The 24,102-nt window shown below is 40.9% G+C and overlaps 1 protein-coding gene across 9 annotated transcripts in view; it reads right to left on the bottom strand.

Annotated features, from left to right (window-relative positions):
* Nucleotides 1-24,102, bottom strand: part of ACACA (acetyl-CoA carboxylase alpha) — a 255,754-nt gene that overhangs the window by 49,508 nt on the left and 182,144 nt on the right. For all 9 annotated transcript variants that reach the window (XM_074342606.1, XM_074342604.1, XM_074342609.1 and 6 more), the window contains 4 exons: nucleotides 18,561-18,830; nucleotides 14,103-14,200; nucleotides 9,845-9,965; nucleotides 9,165-9,275 (listed from right to left, as the gene is read on the bottom strand). In XM_074342606.1, coding sequence (XP_074198707.1) covers nucleotides 9,165-9,275; nucleotides 9,845-9,965; nucleotides 14,103-14,200; nucleotides 18,561-18,830 — 600 coding nt within the window. The remainder of the gene's footprint in view (nucleotides 1-9,164; nucleotides 9,276-9,844; nucleotides 9,966-14,102; nucleotides 14,201-18,560; nucleotides 18,831-24,102) is intronic.

The following is a 24,102-nucleotide window of genomic DNA, read 5'->3' as shown; positions in this document are numbered from 1 at the left end:
CCAAAGTTTTAAGAGTACAATGGGCTCATTTTTTCACACTCCATCCCGGCTTCAGAACTAAGAGACCTACTTTGTATTGATTTAAGGTCTCAGAAATAAATAAACCTGCTTCACCGCTGTGATTCACAACAAATTCATGATACACTATTGCATGATATATTTCAAGCCCTTGCTCTGGCTCTCTTTTTCCTCTGGTGAGTGATGGGGGAGGTGGGAGGTAGTGGGGAGCTGTGAAGCTGACAGCCAGATGGTTATTGGAGATGGCTGCTGACTGCAAATCCAAGAACAGACACTGCTGGAGGAGTATGGGATTTTTTTTTTCAACCGGGGGCAGGGGTGAGAAGCTAATTTACTTGGGTTTCAGGCTGGGGTTGGGGGAGAAGAAAGGTTCGGGGGAGAAGGGGAAGGACAGATGGAACAGAAAAGCATCAAGTGAACACTAATTTGCAAAGACAGAGCTATGAACGTGTGTAGAAAGAAAGGTGAAGGAAATCCAGCGCAAGAAGGTGTAACATATGACTGAGTGGAAAATGAAGACACTGAATTGCTCTGCCTACAGGACCGTGCTCACCGTCCTAAGAGGGCACTCAGCTTGAGTCTGGGGAGGATGTTTTATTAGAAGGAGAATGTGCGAGACCCCACCTGCCACGGAACCCGTGAAGGACAGGCCTCTCTTGATTCCAGTACTCGGGAAGCTGAAATGGGCACCCTGGAGAGAGGGTAGAGATATAACGGAGGTCCACACATACGGAGTGAGCTGCGAGGGTGATAAATTCTAGCATTTTACACTTGCTTTGTGTGCCCTTAGAGCTTTAGAGTCACCTTTATGGGATCCAGAAATAAGGACCGCCAAACAAGAGTTTTAACTAGTACCTAAAGACACAGCACTCAAAAAGACCTATCTCCCAGCCACGCATCAGATGCTGACTTTCAGCAAGGTGGGTGATGGGAAGGTCTCAAAGCCTTGAATGACACCGTGCAGCAGACCCCTGAGGTTCCACAGGGTACCACTCCAAAGTGGTGAGCTCTGGCTGTGTCTCTAGTAATTACTGTTATTTCTTATTTTAGCTGGCAAGATTGTTATTTATGAATCCAATTTCTTTTCTATCTTTGAAGAGCATTTTCATCTTCACTACATTTGTTCCTGAGGCAAGACCAGACTCTGAAAGCAAAAGTACATGGGAACAACAAAGGGTCCTACTGTGCAGCACAGGGAACTATATCCAGTAACTTGTAATAACCTATAATGAAAAAGCATATATATGTATAACTGAATCGCTATCTGTACACCAGAAACTAACACAACTTGTAGATCGACTGTACTTCAATTAAAAAAAAAAAAGGAATTAAACTTAAAAAAAAAAAGTACATGGGAAAGATTTTAGTTCCATTCAGTTCTACACAGGCTAAACTATCAAACTGGGAATCGCTCTGTTAAGTTTGAACACTACTTTTTAAGAGGAATTAGTCTGTCTGTACAGAGAAACAAATATCAGCCAAATACAAGGAAGAACTTTATATCGATGAAAGGGATTGGCTTAAAAAATACTGAGCTTCCCTTCAGGTGAGGTTTCCAAGCATAACTGAATGACTGTTTGGCAGCAGAGTCACAGAGGAAATTCAAACAACGGTTCGGTGGTTGGACTTTGAGGATCCCCCCACTGCCAACAATTGTAATTCTACAGCTACTTGCTGTCATCAGGAACACCACCACCACAACCACCCTTGGCATGTACTTTTCTGTAATACGGATAAGAAACAAGATAAAAACATTTTAAATCGTTCTGCTTTACAACTCCCACTCCTAATCTCGGTAATATGCAGTAATCTTGCACGTCACTAGGACGTAATCTCACTGACATAGAATTCTCTCACGTGTCGTCACTGTTTAAGATTTCCTCCCACCCCCAATCTACCTTCTTCCTGCCCCAGCCGAACATGGTTCCCTAGCTGCAAACCAAGAGACATCTTCATAGCATAACAGAATACTAGAAATTAAAGAGAATTTAAAGATGGAAAAACATATATACTGTGTAAACACTAGCCGTGAGAATACTGCAGGAGCTCTATCAATGTCACAGAAAGTAGACTTAAAGGCAAGATACGCTAATTGAGTTAAAAGAGGGAATTTTCATGATCATAATGGGATCAGCCCTTAACAAAGATATAATATATATTAAAAAATAAAGAGAACTTAAGATTAAGGGACCCTCTGGTCTTCACCTTAAGGTGGGAAATGTATTTTATGAAGAGGAAACAGAGCCCCAGGGAGATTAGAGCCCAAAGTTGCTTTACCTAGTAAATGGGAAGGAGAGGAATAATCAAAAGTTTTTTTATTTGCTTTTTTTTTTAATCTAAAGGTTTTGTTAACTTCAAAAAGTTTGAGCACATTTATAATAGGCTGTCAAACGTGATGATTCCCAAGTCTATATACAATGACCAGGCAGAACCTCAGAGCTCCGACTTCATCTGGAAGCTCCAGACTGATGTCTGCGTGGGTTCTCCTGTACTGGGTCGCTAAGCCGCCACCCACCACGGGCTCTCTTAGTCAGAGGTGATGGAGTTCTGAATGCCAGTCCAGCCAGAGAGCTGGGGGTCGGACAGCTGACAGATTACCACGACCCACTAATGGAGTCAAATATACCCGGGACAGCTTCCTACCAAATCTGAGGAACCTCAAATGAAAATCAAACCAAACAACCTCCCAAAAGGGGCCAGGGATTTGCCCATATTTTGTATGTGTGCAGGGGGGAAGGGCTTGAAAACTAAGGAGATGCGCTGGCTGGAATCCTTTCTGAGAACTCATTCATGGAGCTGCAGCCAGGCTTACTCAGAAAGGAAGCTCAAATGCCCTCCTTAGAAAGGAGAGCGATCCCATCTGGAGCTTCAGGAGTACAGGGACTGTCTATTGTGAAAATAGGTAGTTAGGGACTTTTAAAAATGCAAATTGCTGGACAGACCCTTAGAGTAATTATGGGCTATTGTATCAACAAGTCCCGGGGGATTCTCACAGACAGATGACTGACACATATACTACCCTATCAGGACCAAACATGGTGCCTCTAACGTTAATGGCTTTCTGGAATGTGTGACTGTTTTTAGATAGCATCAGTTGGGAAGGTCAATACCTGAATGCACTGCCACAGTGAGGACTGACACCTAACGCTTTCTTAAAGAAATTTTTGCCTTCAAAGGGTCAGAAAGTATAGAGAATGTTGCATTTGTATTTTCCTTCCAGGGCCTGGATAATGAGTTGCAATGAGAAAGGACCACTAAATGCATCTTGGGGAAGACCACGAGTGCCAGTGATTTATCTGTAGTAACTCATTTAATCCTCACAAGAGCCTAGGAGGTAGGTACTATTATGATTCCTGCTTTACAGTTAGTACCACTGTAACCTGGAAGGGTTAAGTACATTGCCCAAGGTCGCACAGCTAACAGGTGGTAGAGCCTGGAGTCAAGCCTGGGCAGTCTTTTTTTTTTTTTTTTAACATTTTTTATTGATTTATAATCATTTTACAATGTTGTGTCGAATTCCAGTGTTCAGCACAATTTTTCAGTTATTCATGGACATATACACACTCATTGTCACATTTTTTTCTCTGTGAGTTATCATAACATTTTGTGTATATTTCCCTGTGCTATACAGTGTAGTCTATTCTACAATTTTGAAATCCCAGTCTATCCCTTCCCACCCTCCACCCCCCTGGTAACCACAAGTCTGTATTCTCTGTCTGTGAGTCTATTTCTGTCCTTTATTTACGCTTTGTTTTTGTTTGTTTGTTTTTGTTTTTGTTTTTTAGATTCCACATATGAGCGATCTCATATGGTATTTTTCTTTCTCTTTCTGGCTTACTTAACTTAGAATGACATTCTCCAGGAGCATCCATGTTGCTGCAAATGGCATTATGTTGTCGGTTTTTATGGCTGAGTAGTATTCAAGCCTGGGCAGTCTTAACCATTCTGCCTCTTCACGTTCTGGGTAAGTGACGGTACTGCCTCACAGCCAGAGCTAAATTACCTCGCCTTCCTTTCTCCAGCCTCCGTGTTGTGTGTCACGGAGTCAGGGGTGAGGATGAAGAATGTGCAGTGCAGACCCCTGGTGCTACAGGCTCTTGGGGGGAATCCCCGATACTGTACCAAACAGTCAGCAACGACGTCACATTTCACATTGTGCAGATACATAAAGATACGTATTTGGAAACTGAGATCCTGAGAGGGACTGATACCGAGTCTCAAAATCAAGATTAGCAGAATTAGCCCCCTACAGGCCTAACATACAGCCCTAGCCACACTCACCATATAATTTATTTTTTCCTGGCAGAGTCAGTGGAAATAGGGGCCTGGTCTCACTAAAAGGAATGAGATTATTGGATTTTTTTTTCCCCTAAAGCCAGAAGCTTTAAAATGCTTATCACAAGAAAATCATATATCACCTCTTGAATAAATCTATAATCCATCTATCATAGCCATTGGCACATGCCATAGACAGTTACTGTCCAGAGGACTAGTCATAAACTGCAATTCCAATTTCTTGGTATACAGAGAGAGCTTCCACGAGTCTGGGGCAGTGGGCTGAGAATTAGCAGGCTCTAGTCTCTGTCTGCGTTCCCTTACAACACTAGGTGCTCCCAGCTGCTCTACCACTTGACATATGTTAAACATATTACACAGAAACGGAGTGGGAAGTCGGGGGGGGGGGGGAAGGACATGAATTCAAAAGTCACTGCAAATGTCCAGGGGCACCTTGACTTAGGAGCTTATGACTCCACAAATTGCCTCAGACCCTTAAAGGTCTATCTTCCCACTTCCCCAAGCACACAGGCTACTGGCTGTTACCGGGCCTGCGTGACTACCTTCAAGCAGGGTAGTCTGCCATCCATCAAGTTCGCCCTTACCACTCAGTGACGCGTTCTGAGGGATCTGCCCACCCAGAGCCAACAGTCTGTAGAGCTAAGAACCTATGCTCCGCTACCTTGAGTGGCATGGAATAGCAGGCCTGTAGAAGCTTCTTTTATTCGTGTCACCACTCTCATGACGTTTGGACAAGAAGTAAAACAACCAGACTTGCTTTCTCTTCTCAGGCCTTGTGGGCACTAAGCACAGGGGACTGAGCACATCTTAAATGAAACCTGGGGACGTGGAAGTTCATGTTCTGCTGCTGGTTCTAGTCTCTGTCTATGGAACTAAGTTCCTTTAGCTCTTACTGTTTTCGTCTTCCCATCTGTAAAATGGCCCTGACACCATCAGCCCACCCAGAAGGTAGCAATGAGCCAGATGGATGTTTTTGATTTTAAGTGTCAAGTAAAGTCATCCAGGCTGCCTGTAGTCATCGGCCCATTGCCTTTAGTTCAAATGTCAAATCTGCTTCTGCAACACTTAAGAAATCCCACATCCTGTATCTCTGAATATTTTACAAAGAACTGCAGACAACAAAGAGCAAGACAGACAAGGAAAGAGAATACACAGATACTGAGATCACAAGGGAAAGGGGTACATATAGAAATGTGAGAAGCACTTTCTGGTTATGGAACAAAAGACAGAATAGCAAAGGATGAAGCCCATGAATAAGATGCGTAAGTGAACAGTAAAATCACTGAAAGTAAGAAAAAAAACAAATCCAGGAAACTGCTGGAAGGTTTGTATTTTACATGCAGGTTACTACTGTTGGCTACAAAAAGAAATCCTTTAAAAAGTAAGAGTCTTTGGAAGCAAGAGGTAGGAAGGTCTAAACTAATTAAAAGCAGGTTGGCTAACGACGGCAACATCACGTGTGCCCTGAGATAGAGTGTAGCCATAAAAGCTTGACGCGGGCATGCAATGTATTAAGTTGGGAATGTGTGTCTCTCCAGCTTCCTACTATTAAAGGAACAAACAATTTACATGTTGCTGCATTATCGGAGCATGATATGTGGAGTGTCAACCCTTTCTCTTCACGTCGAACTATGTTCAGTCACAGCAGAGATGGGGCTGAGGGGGGTGGGTTGGGGAGGGGAGGAGAAAAGCAGGGAGAAAGAAAGTTTTGAAAAAAATCTCTGCCTCAGCAAAAGTTTTCATTAAAATTTTAGACAAATGATCCCTGTGTCCTTCTCCCTTGCTGCCTGGGGCTCCATGCTATTTCTATGCAAATAACAACCTCGTGGTTTATATCTTATTATTTCCACCGGAGCTGAAGCGACATGACCTGAGACGTGTAAGAGGTGGGTAGGGGCTGGGGAGGGGGGTGGAGTTAAAGAGAGAGAGAGAGAGAGAGAGGGAAAAGGGAGAGAGAGAGAGAGATGGAGTGGGTGTTCACTCAAGTGTGAAAAAATATTGTCAGGAGTGAGCGTCAAGAACAAAAAAAAAATTGCTGGGATAACGTGTTTATTTCAGTCCCCCCACCCCACCCCCCATCCCCCCTTGCAAACCGGCACCTTTTAAAATTCATTGGGCATCAGGCGATCATGCACAATCCATCTGCTTTCACTTTATCATTTGCATTTCATGCCTCCTGGCTTTTGATGTGCTGATACTTTGATGCAGTCAGGAGACACGCATTATCATTATTTCAATTTTCAAAGGGGTCAACGGGATCGGCACTTGCACACACAGATTTTTTTTTTCCCTACAACCTCTGCACACCCCCTCCCCTCTGATTCTTCACCCCAATGTTTAACATAAAGGATGAAGACTCAAAAAGGCAGGGGTCAAATGTTCACAGTCTGAAAGCTCGCATACACCGCCCAAGTCCCCACTTTACACAGGGACATGCGGACGACAGGCTGGATGGTCGAGGCTTGAGGAGGCTCCACAGGGCTCCAGACACACACAAAGACTTTCTCACACGTGGAGACTCAGTGAGGCACAGAGAGAGAGAGAGAGAGAGAGAGAGAGAGAGAGAGAGCGAGCTAGACACAAAGAGACAGGGACCAGCACACACACAGGAAGAGACATGCACTCACTGTGACCTGCACACACGCCCAGAGGATGCGAGGCAGAGAGAGTCCTAAAGGAAAAAAGGCAGACACGCAGAGAGACACTGGTGCACACAAAGACAGGACGTGCACAGGGAGTGAGCTGGAGGAGGCAGTCTGAGTGTGTGGCTCCCGTCTAGTGTCCTTTCTCCTACGTGAGAGGCAAAGGGGCAGAGGGGACATTCTTAATGAATTTGCATGAAATCAGGGTCTTCCAGCTCCAGCTCCAGAGTCCCTGGCTCTATACAGAAGAGCCAGGGACATGGAGATAGCGGGGCAGGCAGAGCACGATTAGGTAACCTCTTTAACTGATCACTCCCTTCAGCTACAAATGATCATGTCCTTCCGGAAATGAGCATTGTGGGGTAAGTTACAGCTGCGGCTGTACTGTCTTTTCCTTGCAACTAGACTTGTCCTTTAACAAGCAACCCTACAGGCTAGGAGGAAAGTGACTATAATGAATTTGATCAGAACAGTTCAACCAGGTATTAAGAAAAAACATCCCTAATGCCTTCCTTGTGGCACGAATGAAATTCAACTAGCAAGTTTTTAGGGACAAACAAAGAAAAACCCCAGCAGCAGCAACGTCATCACCTTTGCTTTTTGTAATGTTCTTTGGGTGCAACACAGCATCAGGGAAAAAATAAGAAACTCAATGTAACAAGATACTTTTCAGAAATTAGGCTCTTTGTTCAGGTCTGGGAACATTACGGAAATACAGACGACTTTAAATTCTACCCACCACAGGTAATGGTACCCACCATTCTCTCCAACGTTCATCAATATCTCATCCTAAGAATGTATCCGAAAGAGCAACTTAAAAAAAAAAAAAAGGTAGACAGTTTCTCCCGCTGCAATAATTTCCCTCGGTAGTGGCAGTTCACAGTCTCTACTCCCAGACTACCCTCCAAAAAGGGAGCAGAACATCCAAGCTTGTCATTTGCTAGCACTTTTTTGCCTGTCCTTGGAGAGAAAGGTCAGCCCAGAGAAGGGCAGGGAGTTCATATGGATGCAGAGAGCAAGCTCACCGCGCCACACGCCTGTCACTTCAGGCGACCCCAAAAGCTAACTGGACTGATGGGGGTGTCAAATTTTTCCAAATGGGAATGATAGGATAGGACACTTAATTCCTAAACTTCCACTTGAAGTCAAGGCTTGATAAAAAGTTTGTCCAAGTCTAGTGAACAATTTAGCGTGCGTGTAACTCCACAAGTGCAAGCGCCAAACCACGTGTGAGAGAGGAGAGGAGAAGGGAACTGAAGCTGTAATGAGGGCCAGTGCTTTGGAGCCGGGTACCAGGCACTCCTACCTATGTTTTCTCATTTGATCTCCACAGCATCGTTTAAAGGTAGAAATTATTATCCCCCTTTGATAGATAAAGAAAGCCAAGGACCTGAGAGGCTGTATGAGTTGCACACAGTCAGTCGGCCAGTCTCAGAGGATTACATACTCCTGGCTCTGGACAGAAAATAATGTTCCTGTGTCTGCAGAGAAGTCAGAACTACACTGTCCTTTGTATGTTCAGGTATTCTTAGACAGGTTTCACTCTCAGAAGCAGTGAACTCACCATCCATTTCCCCACTCTTAGGAAAAGCCAGTATGAGCTTGTATTGAAAAGGCACAATTTCTTTTGAAGGGAAGATAAATCTCTATGTCATATTCTTTCTCATCAGTCCATCCATGCCTCCATCCACCCACCTTCCCATTCAATATTTGCCAAGTACTTCCTTATGTACAGGGGACCAACATAAGTGCCTTTTTTTAGAGGTGCTTTTGCAAATTTCCCAGAATATTAGAACTTGATATCCTTGATGCATTCAGGGGATGTTTCAGAGGTAGCTCTGTGTCTGGGAGTAGATCTCACACCCTGTGCTCACAGATGAGAAGAAGGGAAGGATGGCGGAACAGAAGCATTCGATTAATTCTGTCTTCCTAGAAAGACATTAGATGTAAGCTCTTTGCAGCAGGAGTTTTATCTGGTTTGTTTATTAACATACCCACAGGGCTTGGAAAGGTGCCTGGCACACAGTAGGTACTTAAATACTCATTTTGTTGAATGAAGTGAATGAATGAAAAGGCAAGGAAGAGGGAGGGAGAGAAGAGAAAGAGGCAAGACATGGATAGAATGGCCTCTCCCCAGTCTGGATCTAGAATTAAGCATTCACGACAATCTTCAAAAGGCTTCTTCTTCCCCACACCCCAGAAACTTACTTTGTTGAGGGCCCCGGCTCCTGTCAGAATTAAGTGAGAATTTTCAACCTGGATGGTTCTCTGTCCCAGCCGGACGAGGTAAGCCCCAATCCCAATGGCCCGGCAAGTAACCTTAAAAAAGAATAAATTTTCCACGTTACAAATTTATGTTCCCTCCCAAGCTGTAAGAACTAAGGCACAGGTATGTAAAATCTACATTAACAGAAGAAAAAAAAAACTGATTTCTAGGAAATCTGTTTGATTAAAACCAATGTCCTGGTTAAAAGAAAAGAAGGTACAGAACTCACGCAACGATTCAAGGAACAGACAGTTAGAGCATCATAAGCCCTTTCCTTCTCTTACGCTTTTGCCTATTTCACAGACGTTTGACGTCTACACTAGGGGTGTAAACAAGGAAAATATTAAGAGAAGGAATTTAAACTATTAATACCCTGGTAGAATATTTAGGGAAACAACAAGTTAAAATGCAGGCTAACAGGAGGTGCTAGGTTTATCCGGGAAGTTCAACGATTTACATTATCCTAACTTCTTACTATTGTGCACAACTGGAATCAAGTTGTAGATATACAGTTTTTAAGAAATGCTCTCATTTGAGACTGAAATAGCAGTGATGGGGGGCAAAAACAAATCTTAGCCGCATGGTCAGCTCCTCAAAAGTCCCGCACTCGGGCAAGATTTACCAGGCTAATGGTGATGATCTCGTCATAAGCCAGCGAAGATTCTCCAGCAATCATTCCAGAACCTCGAAGGTTCTCGGCTCCAAGTCCCTCTTCCTTCCCAATAATATCAGTTATCTTGTACCTGTTGGATACAGCCAGGCCAAATTACAAAGGCTAAACACAGTAACAACAATCCATTAAAAGAATAATCATCAATAAAAGGCTGCTAAAAGCATACTGAAATCTTACACTTAACGCCAGAGCTCTGTACTTTTTCTCTTACTCTTCATTCATAAAATATCCTTCCTTCTTACCTTGGTAGCCTGTTTTGTCTGGAAGCAACATGGTATAGCAGAAAGAGCAAAATTTGGAATTAAGTAGACAGGTTTAAATCCCTGCTCTGACACACACAACAGTGTGACTCCAGGGATAACAGTAACTTCTGTAAAATGGGAATAATAGTATCTACTTTCTTAAAAATATATATATTTTATTTATTTATTATTGTATTATTTGATTTTTTAAAAAATTTTGGAAGGGGGATGTAACTAGGTCTGTTTATTTTTAGAGGAGGTACTAGAGATTGAACCCAGGACCTAGTGCATGCTGAGCACACGCTCTACCACTTGAGCTATACCCTCCCCCAGAACAGTATCTACTTCTGAGGGTTGACATGAGTTAAACTGAAGCAACAAGGAGAGGGTCTGACACATAGATGGCGTTCAGATATTAGATCCTCTCGCTTACTTTCTAGGACAAGTTTCTCAAAAGCAGGGTCCATGTATCTCTCTCTACAATAAGCAACAGCCATTAAATTGACAGTTTCAGATAAATGTTATATAGGAATTAAAAAAAAAAAAATCTAGAGGCATAGTGAGAGCGCTCAGCCCAGTTTCTCCAGTCAAAAATCCTCTCTCTTTCCAAGACAAGGATGAAGGGGAAGGTCAAAACAGTGCAGTCTATCCCTGCTCCTTTTTAAGTACCAAATGTATACGTGAGGGTTCCTGGCTAGAGTCCTCTGAGGGGCAGGAGGGATGTATGTAGGAGTAAAATGCTGGCCAAGTTGTCCAGAAAACATCCTGTGGATCCAGTGGGAGCCACTCATCTGTCTTCCTGGCACAGGATGAGGAGTGATAGCTGATAATGGGAAATGGGAGATGGGGAATGCAACTAATAAAACAAAGGAAAAATACAAAGTTGGAAGTAGAGATGGGCATGTATTATTTATTGTTCCATGTGTACCCAAAAGGCTTGGCACTGGGCTCAGTTTTATAAATTGAAATAATAAATAAATATCCCATTGTGGCTTCTAAACTTTTTTTTTTGCCCCCATATTTTTCTGCTCCCTTACTTCCAGCCTTCCATCAGTCCCTCTTCTTTGCTCTTGCTGTTGGTCTGTGGCTTTGCACCTCTGCTTCCCAGTGATTCCTTCTCCCAATAATTCCTCAGTTCTTCCTTTCGTTCTGTATCTAGACTCTGGATTCTAGAGTTATGTTCCAGGTAAAGCTAATCTCCCTTCAGGGATTAATGAGACACATTAAATTGTTGGGGATGGGGAAGGGGAGTGTTTTGTTTTGTTTTTTTTTTAAATAAGGTCTACATGCCATATATACACAAATACTCATGGGCCCAGTCAGCCTTCCTTGCAAAGTAGATCTTCTCCCTCCCAAGGAGTGCATACTGCTTCTCAGGTGTTCCTGATCTGCTAAGTGGCATCCTCTCCCATTGTATTATATGAAAAAGAATAAAAAATTCCCATTTTCTGCTCTATGACCTGAATCTTCTACCATTCAGATGATCATTCTTTCAAGTAGTATCAAATTTTAATGTTACTTATAACAAAAAACCTTTGTGTAGTGTAGTACAATTAACAAAAACACATCCACGCATATCATTTCTGATCCTCAACAACAATCCAGTGTGACAGGGAATAGCACCTCCATTATCACAGATCGTACCAATGATAGCCAGGATTTCTGATTGCTCACTACGTGCTTAGCGCTGTGCTAGGGGCTTTACATATATTATTTCACTTGATCTTCATCATACAGATGAGGAAACTAAAGCTCAGAGAAGTAAACTTTTAACAAAAGCAATATACGAAATCAATAGCTTTCTGACATACCAGTAATAAAGAGTTAAAAACATATAATGGCAGGGGCAGGGGAGGGATCCTATTCAGAGTACCAAGAAAAAAAAAAGCAAATCATTTAGGGATAAATATTAAAAAACTGGCAATATGCCACCATACCCACACAGTGCACCAAGGCATCCTGGGGTGTCACCGTGAACTGTCAGGGGCACAGAAGGATTATTTCAAATTTTGAGAGAAATACTATAGTATGTGATATCTGTTGGATGTCATGTGAACTACCAGTTTTAAGTGGTTCCTGGTTTAACATTAGCTAGTACTACCTTCCTTTTGACAATGTCCCATCTTTGCAAAGCTGTGTTTTTAGTTTCTGTGGGGGAAAAAAAAAGTTCCACACAAAAATCAGTGCAGAACAAGATTTGAGGGTGGCTATTTTCAAGCTGATTTCAAGGTTTGTGATGTTGTACAGATGCAAATATCCCATTAATAAGTAACTGTAATTATTTAAGAATGGAATAAAATTTTTTTTCAATTATGTGTACTATATAGTTGACCCCTACACAACGCCAGAGTGAGGGGCTTTGACCCCTCAGCAGCTGAAAACACACCTACAACTTACAGCTGGCGCCCATCTATGTGGTTCCTCCAGACACGTGGGTGTGTGTCCGCGGATTCGACCAACCACAGTGTGGCTCTGCTGTTTTCACTGCTGCAAATGTCTGCGTGTAAGTGGACCTGCAGCGTTCAAACCCATGTTCTTCATGGCATAAATGCTTATGAGGCTGTTTGGGCTGACTACTTAATAATCAGAAATATTAGATATATTTTTTTGCCTAAAGGTGCTGTGAACCAAGAAAGGTTGGGAACTTCTGGCATAACCTATATGAAGAAAACTATAAAACTTTAAAAAGTACACTTAAATAATTGGAAAAACACCATGTTTCTTATTGGGAAGTGTTAATAGTATGAAGCTCTCAGATCTTCCTAAATTTATTTATAAACCTAATGCAATTTGAATCAAAATCATTATGGAAAGTTTTTAGAAATTAAAAAAAAAAAAAGCCTACATGTTAAAAAGAAAAAAAATAGCTAATAAACTTTGGGGAAAAAATTAAGGATGGGAGAAACTCCGGCCCATTAAAAGCAGTTAAAATAGTGTGGCATTAGTCCAAGAACAGATAGAACAAAAAACAGAATATAAAGTCTAGTAATTGAGTTAAGATTATTATAAAAGTGAGGAAACTATGAATTGTTCAATAAATGGTATTGGCACAACTGATTAACATTTTGGAAAATACTTGCAGATAGATTACAAAGATGTTCAACTTCACTGGTGATCAAAAATACCAGTTAAAGTAACAACTGCTGTCTTTATCCTAGTCTGTTATTATTATTTTTTTTAATCCTATTCTGTTAATTGACAATAATCAATATTGGCAAGGCTGGAGAAAAATTAAAGAGGGGAAACAAGCACTATCATACTGCTGGTGGGAGTGCAGCTCTTGGGAGGAAAATCTGAAACTACCAAAAAACTTTTAAAAATGGACATACTTTTTGACCAGTTAATTCCATTTTTAGAAAGTAATTCAAAGGGAATAACTAGAGATATTCCTAAAAGTTTATATACAAGAAGGATCAGCCTAGGGATAGAGCAGTAAAAAAAAACTGGGATAATCTGAATGTTCAAATATGATATATTAATTATAATGAACTATGGTGAAGCCATTATATATCATATCTTCAAATAATATTATAAGAATATACAAAGTTCCCCAAAATAATTTTCAATGAAAAGAACAAACTACAAAAGAGCTTTTCTGTTACCCTGATTATGCAGGAAAAAAGACATATAATAGAAAAGATAGCAAGAATATAATATACCTTAGTAACTGTGATCTCCTGGTAGGACTATAGCTGATTTTTTACCCTTTTTTTCCATAGTTGTTTTACGTGTTCCAACTTTTAAAAAATGAATAGATATAATTATAATTTTTAAATCTCAACCAGTAATAAGGTCTTTCAGTTAATAAGTGGCAGCGGTAAGATACAAACCCAAGACTTCTAGATGATTCAACAATCACCCTTCATTGCTCTTCAAGGTCATGATCAGCAGGACAGTGAGGACAACATTATCATAGTCTCCTTTCTCTAGTTCACGGCCAAATTATTCTGATACTTAAGACCTACCTGGATTCTCCTTCATCCTCCACATGTTCACAATGGACAGAGTTGAGAGCACTGACTCTCTTATAATCTTGAGGGGTCAGATATAAGTATTTGAATCCCTGTGAAGCACAAAGAGTTTTTAACGCATTATATGCCATCACCACATAATCAGAAGACTCAGCAAAGCATGCATAATGCAGTTTGTTCTTGGGAGTAAGCTAGCTGTAAATTGCCAACTCCTGTCTCAGAGTTCCTGTCTAGCAGAATACTGGCATCGACAGCTCTCCTTTGAAAGATGGAAGTGCCTATTTCTGCAGTCACTGACTCTGTGTCCTTGAAACAAGACATCCTGTAGCAGCAACTCTGAGTACATTCCATTCATTTCCTTTTCATCAGGGTTAAAGGGTCATTTTCTGACCTTTCGTGGCACCTCTATTAAAGATACCAACACAAAATTAAAGAATTGTGTGAATTACTACTTTTCACTTTCTCAAATCCATAGTTCCATCAAAATATAACTGGGTAAGGGATAATGAAGAGCATCACAAAACTGGGATATTCGACCTTAATATCAGAAGTCTATGCAGTGCTAATGATCAGTGAACACTGAACTCATACCTTTTGCTTTTTTTAATAAACAACTCCTGATTCCTATGCCCACTAAAAAATTTTTCTAACATTTCATAATTAATTTATTTTTATACATACATATAGATACTCATACACAAAGTAGAGCTATCTAATATGTGTAACTGAAGTTAAAAAAAAGTAAAGAGAGAAAAACATTTAAAATACCATGAGAAATTAGGTCCACTATTTAATTCAATGAATTTGTCTCCCATTGAGCTTATGTCAGAGACGTGAATTTGCCACTAATTTCGCATGACTTACGATGAGAACCTTTTGTAGCAATGAGTGTCATTAGTATGTCTGTCAGCACGTATTTATTGAGTGCCTATTATATGCAAGATACTGCTCCAGGCACTGGAAAAACAGGAAGGAACAAAACAGACAAAAATTCCTGGCCTTATGCAACTTATCTTCTAGTAGGAGAGACAGAAAATATACAAAATAAATAAGTTAAACATACAGTGTTAGCGGGAATCATGTTTAAGGAAACAATAAAATAGAGAAAGGAGACAGGAGAGCTGGGAGAATAACAGGGAAGGCTTCATGGAAAATATCATTTGAGCCAAGACCTGAAGAGCTGAGGAAATGAGACATGAGGATAATCGAGGGGAAAAGCATTCCAGGTGGAAGGAGCCGCAAGTGCACCCAGCAGGGTCAGGAGAGAGTGAGGAGGCTGGCAAGCCAGAGTATGAAGCGAGGGTGCAGCAAGAATGAGGGCAGAGTGGTACTGGAAGGCCAGTCTACACAGGGCCTTGTAGGTAACTATGTGGTTTCTGGCCCTCACTTGAGTGAGCTGGGAAGCCATCAAAGAGTTTCAATCAGAGGGAAGTCTGGATCTGTGACCTGATTAATATCTTAACTGGATCACTCCATGTTCTGTTGAGAGTAGACTTGGGGAGGGGGGCAAGGCCAGAGGCAGGAAGGTCAATTAGGAAGCTACTGCAGTAAATGCAGGTGAGAAGACAGGGACTCAGACTACTGCACAGCAGTGGAAGTGGTTAGAAGTGGCTGGATTCTGGATGTATTTTGAAGGTTGGGAGGTAAGTGTGATTTACTGACTGAGAGGATGTGGGACATGAGACAGAGGTCAAGGATAATGCCAAGGTCTTTTACTTAAATGGAAGAACAGAGGTATCCTTTATTGAGACAGAGAAGACTTTGGGAGGAACAAATTTAAGGAAGCAGATTAGAAGCTACATTTAGGCAGACGTGCAGGTAGAGATGCTGAGTCTGGATATATGAATCTGAAGTTCAGGGGAAGATAAAAACTTGGAAGTTTATAGATGAAATTAAAAGCTTTAAGACTGGATGAGATCACCAAGGGAAGATGAACACAGAAAAGATGAGCAGTCCAGGGACCAAGCCCTGAAACACTTTCCCTATTCCTACCTCACTTTATATACAAGTTATCCTATCAAAGCCCTGGGTGAGAGGGCCCTGGGTCCTGCTGGAGTTGAGACTGGGGGGTGGGGAGGGCGGCAGAGGGGGGTGGATCTGGACTTCTTGGTCCTATCACAACCTTTGTGGCTCTAATATCTGTGTCCATTCACTTTTTTTTAGGTAATTTTAAAAAGTGAGATAAAATTCACATAATATAAACTTGGCCATTTTAAAGTATACAATTCAGCAGTTTTTAGTATATTTACATGTTGTGTAACCATAACCATTATCTAATTCCAGGATATTTTCATCACCCCAAGAAGAAACTCTGTACCTGTTAGTTAGTGGTCACGAACAATTCCCATACACTTTTAAAATGAATTTTCCTGAAGCATATTTGATATGCAATATAAAATCCATCAGCTTTAAGTGCAGTAGTTTGAGGAGTTCTGACAAATGTGTATACTTGTATAATCACCACCACAATCAAAATATGGAATATTTCCATCATCCCTTGAAACACTCTTATATTCAAAGATGTGAAAGGCAGCAAAGGAAACTGAGAAAGAGCGGCCAGGAGGGTAAAAAGGAGATTCTGGGGTCCTGAAAATCAACAGAAGAAAGCATTTTAAGGATGAAGGCGTGACCAACTGCATGGAACGCTGCTGAAATGTCAAATAAGGTGGAGACTGAGATTTCATGACCGAATGTAACAATGCGGAATCAATGGCGACCCTGACAAAAGCAGCTGTGGTGCAATGGTGAGGGTGCAAGGGGAACTGAAGTGGGGTCCAGAGGGAATGGGAGGGAGAAGAGCACCTGGAAACAACAAGGAGAGAAACTCCTTTAGGAAATCTTGTTGTGAAGGGAAGGAACAAATAGGGTGGGGTAGTGAGTGGAGGAGTGAATGTTTATATGATAAAGGGGTAGATCTAGAAGAGAGGAGAAAAGTGATGATGAGAGAAAGAAGGGGGAGAAGTGTTGATCTACATCCTTAAGTTGGCAAGAAGGGAAAGGACTGAGCATAGAGGGACTGGCCCTAGATGGGAGCAGGGACCGTTCACTAAAGGACAGGAGAGAAGGCGGAGGATAAGGGCGTGGATGCAGATATGGGGAAGCTCCTGGGAGCTCTCTTCTAATTGCTTCCATTTCCTCAGTGACTTGAGAAACACCGCCATCAGCTAAGAGCGAGGATGACGGAAGAGGGTGTTGGATGTTTGAGGAGAGAGAAGATGTGAAATTGTCAGTCAGAAGGTTGGTAAGCTTGAATTTAAAGTAAGACTAGTCAACAGCACTGTGCATTTTTCTCCATCAATGTTCAGCTATACTGGTGCAGGTATGGGAGCAGATGGAGACAGTTTGATTTAAACAAGGTTTTTGTACAGACCCAGAGTAAGCAGAATGAAGACAGAAGTAAGGAAACTGGGGGCATAGAAAAGGTAGTGATTATTATGATTAGCCTACAATTGGCTTAGGGATTTAAGCTGGATAAGAATAAAGTGAGGATGTCGGGAGGGAGTGAAGGGCAGAAGAAAGCTGGTAGGATCAGCAGTTGTTGCTCTTGGTGGATTCAAAGGGTTGCTGGGCTGGGAGCACTAAAGAGAGTGAGCTGGGAAGACAGGATGGAGAGACAGCGTAGAAAGGGATGCCTGAAATTGAGATTATGGGGAATGAGAGCTGAGCTGGGATGCAGGATAGGACTGTCAGAGGAGAGGAAGTTAAGGATGCAAGAGGCTGGGTGACGGGATGGATCCTCGATGTGGATACAGCAATCACCAACAATATAGTGGGACTGGTAGTACTGGAGTGACTGACAATGTACCCAATTCAAAGATGCAAAGAAGAAGGAGTGGCCAAAGGGCTGAGAACATTCTGATGAGGAGCAGTGGCAGTGTGGCATAGTCTGATGACACGAGATTCAAAGACAGGGGTTTTCAGAGAGAAGGGAGGGAAAAGGGTCTGCAAGTAGCAATGGGGCAAAAGGAAGACAGTATTTCCCTCCAGGCTCAGTGGTACAAGGGAAAGAGAAATCAGTCACTATTTAAGAGGGCTAAAGGGGAAGAAGATTCTTCAGAGGACAGGCAGGTTTCAAGTAGAGCAAGAAGAATGGAGAACAATCAGAGAAGAAGCTGAGGCTATAAGAGATTTTGCTGGTGATTGACCATAAGTCTTGGAAGCCACAGTGGAATAGTTTAAAGATATGTACTTCCAGCTTAACATGTCTCACACTAAATGCACAGCTACCATGTCATCTAGTGTTCAACCAAAGAAACAGTCAATTTCAAAGCTGGAAGAAAGATCAGGAGAACATATTGAGAGATGATTTATTTCCAACGCAGCTGCAGTTCACCCTAGGTGCTGACTTTTGAACTTAAGCCTCTACCTCTCCCCTACCTCTCTACACATACACACACACACTCGCACACACCCATATAGTGTCTTGAACTATTATCTTTTCTTAGCCTGTACCTTGTAAGGATCCTCAGGATCAACCCAGGCCACGTGAAACATATGACGAATTTCCTCCGCCAGTCCAATTCTTGCTCCGCTGTTGGCTGCTACATAGATGCGTGGGATACCCTCGGCCCTGGCAAGCTCAGAAGCTCTGAGAAACAGCAAATCCTCCTGGGGTCCAAAGGACCCAATTCGGTATGTGATGTCATTACCAATGACAATGATATCTCGGCCTTCTGGATATTCAGGACTTTTAAGGGTCATTTTCCAAGCTACCATGCCGATCTGTAAAGGCATAAACAAACAAACCAATAAATACAAGCTTCTCATATGCAGAATTTTTTTTCAGGTTCCTTGAAAGTGTCAGACTGTACCTAGACACAGCCTTCATGTAAAGACATGCATTGCTGAAGGGCCAAGCTCCCTTTGTGAAAATAGGCAAATATCCTAGATACTTCTCCAAGATTATGTTGAGTTGACCATATACGTATTACACAGTTGTCTCAATTCCTTCTTTAGGTCTGTTCAGAGATGGAAAAATCAGAAGTTTAAATGCACTCAGGATGCCTGCAGAAGAATACCATGGCACTGGGAATTAAATTCATGATTCCCTAACCTACTGTCCTGTCTACTAAGACACTAGTTCCATCTTTTGTAAGAAACCTTTAGGCACATAAGAGAGAAGAAAGAGGACCACCATGGACTGTACAACTTTTGTAATCCTGGGTCCTTATTGTCCTCTAGCATTTGATAGGAATAACAGCCACATTGTTTACTGGCTTGCTTCAAGTATCTTCCATTTCTGCAAGAATTTACTGTAGCTCAACAATGCATCCTTGTGAGCATCTTTTGCTGCTTTCTCCTAACACCAGAAAACCAAAGGAGGCAAGTAACTAACCTCTTGCTGCAATATGATACATGTAAATCTCTGCCCACTGTCCAGCAGCTTCTGGCCAGCCACACAAGTAAACGATATTGACTTAACAGGCAGGGGAGACATGCCTCTTTCCAAACCCTCACAGCCCTTTCCTCTTTTACATGAGAACTAGTCAATTCTACTTGTTTATTCACTAGTTCCATTTCTTTTCTATTCACTCATGCCCCAGTTACAGCTGCAGTTTTTCATGTGTGCCTGTCTCTTTCCCTATATCTGGATAAGTAATGTTTTCCATTCTTTTTTTCCCCCTGTTCCGTTCTGTCTCCCCCGCTTCCCACCCCCACCATTCGCCCGCCCCCCCCCAAACACAAAGTCTACCAGATGAGCATTTCTGGTCCTGCCTAATGGAGCCCAGCCACATCTGCAGCCTTGGTCCCTCATCCCCAGGCTGCTGCATATCACCTCATTGGGGAGCCGGCCATCAAGAAGGGCCATTAACAGATGTAAATAGCAGCATCCCTGGAAAGCCACATGCATCACCCAGACTCAACCGGGCCAGTGATCATAAGCTCTGAGTACACATTCCTCAATCCAATTGCACATCCACTGTAATCAGGCTGGTTGAAGCTTTCCACACAGCTATTCGTGATTCTCAGCATTAAGAAATACATATATGAAACACCCACAGATAAATATAAACTATTTAATATATCATACCATTGGCCAAATACAAACCAAAATGGATATAACATACAGAAAAAAAATCCCATCACCTGAGGTAAGGTAGTTATTACTCTATCTGCTCATTAAAGACAGAGAAAGGAAGGAGAAACAGATTATCCAAAAAAAAAAAAAAATCACAGAGAAACTCCAAATATCAGGATAATTTTGGTCTTGGGGTTTAAGAAGCTAGTCAATATAATGCGTGTGTGGAGAAAAACATTTTAACTGCCTTCTCCTGTTGCCGGCTAACCTGACATTTCTTTTGTTTTTCAGGCAGGAAAAGCTATTTCCTTTCAATGCATTTGTAGTTAGGAAGACTGGGTTTTATACTAAATTTTATGATACATTAACCTTAGCCACCTAGGCCAGAGCAGCTTAGATACAAGCCTTAAAGAATCTACTTCAGCATTTGCATGCTTACACAAACATTGCGTCTATGTGGCACTGGGCAAGTAAATAATATCCTTATCTTTTGTTACTACCTGGGGACTCCAACTGTGTCAGTTGGGCAGTCAGTTCAGCAACTGGCCAGGTCATTATGCCTGCAATATTGACTTCTAATTAGGTGTCAACACAGCACCACCAAGAACACACTACTCTTTCTTTATCAAGGTCTTTCCAAAGTGTGTTCCTCATCGACTGACCCCCTCCCTGCTTAGAATGTACCATTACAGAACGGAGAATGCTAGCTCAGTCTTAGTATAGTGAGATTCCTTACTGGAAGAGATTAAGTTTTGAATAAGCACAACGGATAAATATCTAAGGAAGCATCTGTTGCTCAATTTACAACAAAAATTAGATTTTACTGCTAATCAAATGATAGGGTGTATCATGGTGAACATGAACTTTGGAATCAAGCAAACTTGGATCCACATCTAGGCCCTACCACTTATTAACTGTGTGATCTTGGGAAATTTACTTAACTTTATTGAGCTTCAATGTCCCCACATACAAAATTAAGAAAATATTACCTATGGGTTTGATGAACGACAGTTAGAAACAGTAATCTATTTTACTCACTTTAACATACAAAGTTTGTCCCTTTCTTTCCTCCTTATCTACCCAAATCTTACCCATTTCATAAAGGTTCATTCAAATTCCATTTCTTGAATAAAGCTTCCCCTAGTTTCAAGTGACTCCCTTCTTCTCTGATCTCCTAGTAAGACCTTCATGTAGGGAATTCATCTGATAATTAATCACTTATGGCCTAGGACCATTTTCAGCTTGCCAGCTTGAACCATTATATCATCTACCCTAGTACCTAGCAGGAGTCCTATACATAATATGGGAGTAATAAATATTTGTTGGTTCCATAGTCATTTCATTTTTTAAATGACTGTTGGAAAATAGTCAGCCAAGAGCTTACAACATTGTCCATGACTTATCTGTAGGGATCATAGAATAACAGTACTAAATATCATTAAACTGTTTAATTTTTTTTTAATAATAAGAATAATAGCTACCATTAGTTGAACACTTACTACATGCGTACTATTAGATGTTAATGAATATTAACATAGATGTTAATGAATATTAATAGCTAAGAGATTAAGCTGGAAAGTCTGCCTGCCTTAGTTTAAATCTCAGCTTTATATTATTGTATAAGCTTGGACAAGTCACTCCACCTTGTATGGCCTCAAGTTTTCCAACTATAAAATGGGGATAACAGTATCTTTCTAGAGGGATTGTTGAGAGGAACACCACATTAAATTAGTACAAAGCCTGACATATAAATGTCTCCAAATAGTAGCTACTGTTATTATTAATTAAAACAACAGCTGCTATTATTGCCATGAGAAATCTAAGGCACAGAGGAATTAACTTGTCCTTATAGCTAGTATGAATTATTTATTTTTTTAAAGTACAATTTGCATAACTTCCTTTAGTAGAGAAATTAAGGAAGTATGTGCTAGCCTGGTGCCACTGCACTGAGTGGAAACAATATGGAAAGATAAACATCAATTGTAACACAGACATGAACATCGTTAACACCTAAATGCAATGTGGTATCCCAGACTGGATCCTGGGACAGAAAAAGGGCATCAGTAGGAAAACTGGTGAAATCCAAAACAAAGTCTGTATTTTATTTAACGGTATTGCACCAATGTTAATTTCTTAGTTTTCATAATTATACATTGGTTATATAAGAGGTTAACATTAGGGAAACTGGGTGAAGGTTAAATAGGAACTCTGAACAATTTTTGTAACTTTTCTGTAAATCTAAAATTACTTCAAGATAAAGTTTTTTAAAAGTTGTGATATTTGACACATTTGTAAAATGATTATTTAATGAAAATTTTTTTAAAAAGTTGTGATAAAAACTTTTTACAGGCAATAAACTGGCTAGTGAGGTCACTGTTAAGTGTTCTGTACAGCCTTATAAAATACTGGTGATGAAGACTATGAATAGTGTTTTAAAATAGCCACAATATAATGCTAAATCTGAAGAAATGAGATAACAAAATTGCATGTATATCATAATAATTGTGAGGGGCAAAACAATGTGGTGCTTACAGGCACAGACTCAGAAGTCAGATTCTGTGAATCTGAATCTAACAGACTCTGACTCTGACAGAATAGAAAATTCAGTCAGTCTTCTAGCCACATAACCTTGGGAAAGTAACTGACCTCTATATGCCTCAGTTTCCTCATCAGTAAATTGGGGAAATAACAGCCCACTGCATTCAGTCAGCTGTGAAGATCAGACACATGATACATCTTAGAACAGTATCTGGCATATAGTAAGTGCACAGTAAGTGTTACCACACACACACACCTGGCATAAAGTAAGTACACAGTGTTACCACACACACACACACACACACACACACACCATGTTGGGAGGGAAAAAAGACAGAAATAAAGATACATAGCAAAATGGGATGTTAATATTTTCAGATGACGGATTGTGCGTGTACTTTTATTTCCCCCCATTTTCCGAATTTCTTTCATATGTTTATACTGCCTTGACAACTTAAACCTTTTATAAATTGAAAAAAAGGAGAAAAAACTACCAAATACTTCTTCACTGGGTGACAGGGATATGGGAGCACATATTGTTATCTCTACCTTAGTGTACATTTGAACATTTTCATGGTTAAAAGAAAAAAATTAAAGGAGAAAAAAAAAATCTCAGCAACCTAATGGATTTCTCATATTCTAGAGGAACTGACTCTAGATTTTAGCTATACAATGACAGACACTTACATAAAATTAGAAAGAGAGGGGTAAATATATGAAAATTTAAAATCAAGACTCACCTTAAAGGGAACTGTTTTAGTGTGCTGGGGCTACCATTTCCTTTTTTTTAAAACGAAATGCTCCACAATGATGTGGTAGAATGTAAACATATGTATATATAGGTTTATACAATATTAATATCTCTACCTGAGAAGTGACTGCTCCAGTGTTTTTCTGGTCTGATGGTTAAATACATATTTATATTTTTAAAGTCAATATTTGTACAACAGACAAGAACAGTGCCTATCAGCTAAATACATATTTAGGACTGTACCACATGTATTACAAACATGTACTAAAATCGAAAGTTTATATTTATACAGAGCCTTTCATCTTGAAGGGGACTAAAGAGCTTTACAAACATATGTACATAAAAGGACGTCTGCACTGATAGGCAGGCAAGCTATCAATTCACCCGCTCCCCTATTTCTTCCAGCAGCCCGGGCTAGGAACACATGGTGTCAACAGATGCAGGTCTGTAACAGCTGCAAAGACATGTAACACAATAATCCAGGTCGCCATGCACAGTCATTGAGAGAGGGCTTGCAACTTGCGAATAGCAACTGCTCTCCTCCAGTGCAGAAGCACCATGGCCATTTCCAGCTTTGTGTTTTTAAATTATTCTCTACCAAACTCAACTAATCACTTGACAAAATTGAATTTGATACTGGAAATGGTTTCTGAATGCAAAATACTTTCTGTCTGATGATGAAAACT

The sequence above is a fragment of the Camelus bactrianus genome, chromosome 16, assembly GCF_048773025.1.
Source record: "Camelus bactrianus isolate YW-2024 breed Bactrian camel chromosome 16, ASM4877302v1, whole genome shotgun sequence".
Classification (NCBI taxonomy): domain Eukaryota; kingdom Metazoa; phylum Chordata; class Mammalia; order Artiodactyla; family Camelidae; genus Camelus; species Camelus bactrianus.
Note: the sequence above shows the minus strand (reverse complement) of the source record. Positions and strands in the feature narration are given on the sequence as shown.